We start from the raw sequence: 4,942 nt of genomic DNA, 5'->3' as shown, positions 1-4,942 counted from the left end.
TTGGGTACGTAATCATTTGCATTGGGCCGTCAGTCAAAAAGAAACGAAACGAGATCCTTGGACGTGGCCGTCCTTTTCGCTAGGCCCGGGAGCGTTTTCACGCAGCCATAAAAGAGGGCCGGTCATGTGATGAGCGAGTCCTCGGCGGTGTTGATGAGTGTTCGCTGCCACGGTTGGGGTTGGTGTAGACCAGCGCACCGCCATCAATGTGGACATAAATGCACGTACTGGCCGTGTGCACTCTTGTGAACACGCAGCCAATGGAGATGCGCTCTTCTTCTCATCTCTCACCATTTTTTCACCCGTGTCGTGTGAAATGCGTCAAGCATACTACACCTTCTGGAAGAGAGAATATCATCGCACTGTAAGTCTGTAACATTGCACCAACCAACTAACCAAAGCAGAGGTTGGCCCGGTCAATCCAAACGGCATGGAAAGGGATAGGGGTGCCGATAAATAGGCGCCCGGGTCATCATCTCATCCCAGCCCTTGCTTGCCCTGTGCACATCTGTCACTACTCATCACTTTCCTTACTTCTCTCGGGTCTACTCCTGTGTTTCCGCCGCACATCTGGGCGCTCGAGGAGGGGGAATGGCAGGAGGAGGCGATAACTCCCAGACGAATGGAGGATCTCAGGAGCCGCGCGCCATGGAGGAAGGGAGGAAGGACGACTATGACCAGGGCTGCGGCCTCGCCATCTCTCTCCCCTTCGTCCAGAAGGTGAGCCCTGCGCCCTTAAGATCGCTTCTAGGGTTCATGAATCCGCATCTCTCCCTGTAATGGCATGCAGATCTCTCTTCGATCTTTAGACGGTTATCTTTGCATGCCCGCACAAACTTCTGGTAATTGAGGGATAATGCCCTGGCTGGGAGTAAGGCCCGGGGGTGCAAAAATGGCCGTAGAGGAATTTGTTGTCACACCAAGCCATTATCCACCCACCAAAAGGCATGTCGCATGCCGCCATGAACAGTGACTGCTAGGAGATCCATGATGTAGAATAGATAGGGAGGAAAATGTTGTTGCGTGAAAGTTAATTGCGTGTGGATTATTGATTCATTGTACGTACGTGCAGATCATCGCCGAGATTTTCGGGACCTACTTCCTGATCTTCGCGGGGTGCGGCGCGGTGACCATCAACAAGAGCAAGGGGCAGATCACGTTCCCCGGCGTGGCCATCGTGTGGGGCCTCACCGTGATGGTGATGGTGTACTCCGTCGGCCACATCTCCGGCGCGCACTTCAACCCGGCCGTCACCTTCGCGTTCGCCACCGTGCGCCGCTTCCCGTGGAGGCAGGTGCCGGCGTACGTGCTGGCGCAGATGCTCGGGGCCACGCTGGCCAGCGGCACGCTGAGGCTCATGTTCGGCGGGCGCCACGAGCACTTCCCCGGCACGCTCCCCACCGGGTCCGACGTGCAGTCGCTCGTCCTCGAGTTCATCATCACCTTTTACCTCATGTTCGTCATCTCCGGCGTCTCCACCGACAACAGAGCCGTAAGCAGATCTATCTCGGTCGCCGAATTAACAACAAAACTCGCGTATAATTCGCTAACGAGTTGAGAAAACCGTTGCTTGCAGATCGGGGAGCTGGCAGGGCTGGCCGTGGGTGCAACCATCCTGCTTAATGTGCTGATAGCTGGGTACGTACATAATTATACTTACCTTCGTTGTTGTTTTTTAACACAGATGCAGACGCTCATACATACACACATTTGCACGCCCCATCATTACGAGCACATACTATATTACAGCCGCATAAGTCCATGTAGAATTTTCATAGTCAGCAGAACAAGAATATTTGCATTGGGACGTTGGACTTACGTTATCGTGTTTCAGTAAAAAAGGATACCAGTAACTGAAAATCCTTGTGTCGTGTTTCAGTCAAAAAGATAGTGGCAACTGAAAACACTAGTGTATCGTGTTTCATCAGTCAAAAAGAAAGGAAATTGGGTAGTAGATGCGGCTGTCCTTTGAGAGCGTTTTGATGGAGCCATAAAAGAGGGTCATGTGAGCGAGTCGTGGGCGGTGTTGATGGCTGTCCGCTGGCCCTGCCACGGTTGGTGTGGGCTAGACCAGCGCACTGGAGCCATGAATGTGAACATAAATACACGTACTGACCCTGCATGCATGCATGTTTGAAGCTTAGGTACTCTAGAAGAAAATGTTTGTGAGCTTCTTGTTGAATTGTTTTGGCAGGCCGGTGTCGGGGGCGTCGATGAACCCGGCGAGGACGGTGGGGCCGGCGCTGATCGGGAGTGAGTACAGGTCGATCTGGGTGTACGTGGTGGGGCCGGTGGCCGGAGCCGTGGCCGGGGCGTGGGCGTACAACCTCATCCGCTTCACCAACAAGCCCCTGCGCGAGCTCACCAAGAGCACCTCCTTCCTCAGGAGCATGAGCAGGATGAACTCCGTCTCCGTCTGATTTTCCTTATCACTAGCAACGTTGTATTACTACTACAAGGCTATGTAATCGTCGTCATCGTGGCCATGTATCCGTGGCGTATCGAGTGGGCTACTCTACTCCTCTAGTGGTCTTGGCCTAACTGAACCTGCGAGAGTATGTATATGTGGAAAAAGTTGTGTTTTGGAACCATGTGATGTGGTGGAATTCGCCTGTGGCGCGAGTGTTTGTCAAGGGGGTGGGTGGCGATGGAGACATCCGTGCATGGGATTAATGGTAGTAGCTTAATTAATTCCGTGCGGTTGTTGTTTTAGCGGGTGAATGAATGCACTTTTCTTTCTTCCAAATGCTATAGAACTTACGTTAGTTCTAAGCCGTTTTTGCGTGAACGCCTTGTGGCGCATTCGATAGGAATCTCAGCGCATTTGCTGGAAAGACCATTGGGAGGAAACATCTGCACATGACACAATCGTTCGCTCATTTGACGCTACCTGAGGGAACAACCTTGGTGAGGAAACTCCCCCCCCCCCCCCCCCCCCCCCCCCCCCCCCCCCCCCCCCCCTATATTAGCGTCATGCAATTTCTATGTGAAGTATGGCAGTTCTTTTGATGCAACATGGCAAGCTCCTGAAGACATGCGTGACAAATTCTCATTTGCAACATGGCAATTCTTCGAAAACAAAATTGAAACAATGAGCCTCCTCGTTGATTTCCATTGGAGGAACCGCAACAATTTTTTTCAAGCACAAAAGAAAGATGTCCGGTGTTCTAGGAACGACAGGGACTAAGCCCAGCAAACCTTACACCAAAATGAAAGAAGAAAGACATGATCACACAAAATCAGCACAAGGGGGCGCCAAAATGTCCCAACAGACAAAAAACATAAGATGTCATCCTACTCCAATTCTTCTACTCATAGGATTCCATCTATGGCTTTTGGCATAGATTTGTTCAAGCACCTTCTTGATTAGAGCCACCTCTTGCTTAATTATTTCTCTGTCTTGGCTTTTCTGCAAGATACTCCAAGCATTTAGATAATAGTACACGTTATATACCACAACAGTGGGATCATCGGGAAATTCTCTTTCAAAACATGCATGGTTCCTAGTCTTCCAAATGGTCCAGCAAATGGCGACCCCTCCACACCACACAAGCTTTCTTTGATCTTTGGGAAAAGTTTTGACCCAATGTCCCACCATATCATTGAGCTTAGCTGGGCCTTTTGGAATATCAAAAGGACAAATCACCACTTGCCAGACCAATTTGACTAGAGCACATTAAAAAAATAACTGCTCAATACTTTCTTTAGAGCCAAAGAAACGACATTGCTCATTTCCTGTCCAACCCCTCTTCAAGGGGTTATCTTTGATTATAATGCTATTTCTAAGCATTAGCGAAAGAAACACCTTGATCTTATGTGGATTTTTTTAATTTCCAGATAGATCTGTATCCAACCAGTCTGCCAGCTTACATATGTAAGTATAGCTGCCTGACAACAAACTTGTTCTTGCAATACAAAGGACAAACCATTTTATCTTGACAATTACTCATAACCTTCTCATTTACCGAACTTTCCAAACCTTCCCACTGAACGGCAGTATCATCATGCAACATTCTCCTAAATTTCAAAGCATAAAAACTATTATTCTTCACAAAATGGACAGTAGCCAATTTAGTAAAGGTCAGATTACAAAGCCTGGGAAAATTCGGCTAAGAATTTGTCCCCAAGCCATCTATCTTCCCATAAAAGGGTTTTAGCTCTTTGTCAACACCTCTTGCCACAAACCATTAGTGTTCCCTAGTTTCCAAAGTCATTTGATCAATAAACACTGATTCTTGACATCTAGATCCAAAACACCAAGACCACCACAACTCTTGGGCATGCAAACAGTAGATTAATTTATGAGGTGATATTTTTCTTATCACCGGCTTCGTGCCAAACCATCCTAGCCCTACTGGTATCCAAGCTTGAGCACTCCTCTAGGTTCTTCCGAGAAGGAAATAATAAACAAAGGAATCCCGCTCAAGCAGGAATTCACCAAAATCACTATGTTACCAACTGACAGGAGATCACCTTTCTAGCCAACCATTTTTTGCACACTTTCTTATCCACTAGATCCCATTGTGCATTACTAAGCTTTTTTGCATCCACGGGCATCCTAAGGTATTTCATAAATAGCTTCTAAGCTTTGCAAGTAAAAATTTCACAGTAATTAGCTTCTCTCTCAAAAGCCTCCCCAAGCCAAAAAGATTTACTCTTGTGAAAATTGATCTTCAAACCAACAACTTGTTCAGAAGCATGAAAATAAACCTGAGATTTCTGGCATTTACAAGATTAAACTCCAACAAGAAGATTGTATCATCGGCATACTGAAGCAGAGGCAATCCCCCATCTACCAAATTAGGCAGAAGACCAGAAAGCAAACCCTGCTATTGGGCCTTCTTTATCATCAATGCTATCCCATCAACAATTATATTGAAAAGATAGGGGGATAGAGGATCCTCCTATCTAACTCCTTTGAAAGTTGGGAAGTAAGGGCCAA

The 4,942-nt window shown here is 47.7% G+C and overlaps 1 protein-coding gene across 1 annotated transcript; it reads left to right on the top strand.

Annotated features, from left to right (window-relative positions):
- The first annotated feature begins 423 nt into the window (after positions 1-423).
- LOC125523378 (aquaporin NIP1-1) lies at positions 424-2,630 on the top strand. The gene is made up of 4 exons (XM_048688422.1): positions 424-720; positions 1,073-1,492; positions 1,577-1,638; positions 2,195-2,630. The coding sequence occupies exons 1-4, from the start codon at positions 592-594 to the stop codon at positions 2,418-2,420; spliced, it is 837 nt and encodes a 278-aa protein (XP_048544379.1). The 5' UTR covers positions 424-591; the 3' UTR covers positions 2,421-2,630.
- The last annotated feature ends 2,312 nt before the right edge of the window (positions 2,631-4,942 follow it).

This window comes from Triticum urartu, chromosome 7 (assembly GCF_003073215.2).
Source record: "Triticum urartu cultivar G1812 chromosome 7, Tu2.1, whole genome shotgun sequence".
Taxonomy (NCBI): Eukaryota; Viridiplantae; Streptophyta; class Magnoliopsida; order Poales; family Poaceae; genus Triticum; species Triticum urartu.
This window is presented reverse-complemented; position numbering and strand designations above follow the sequence as displayed.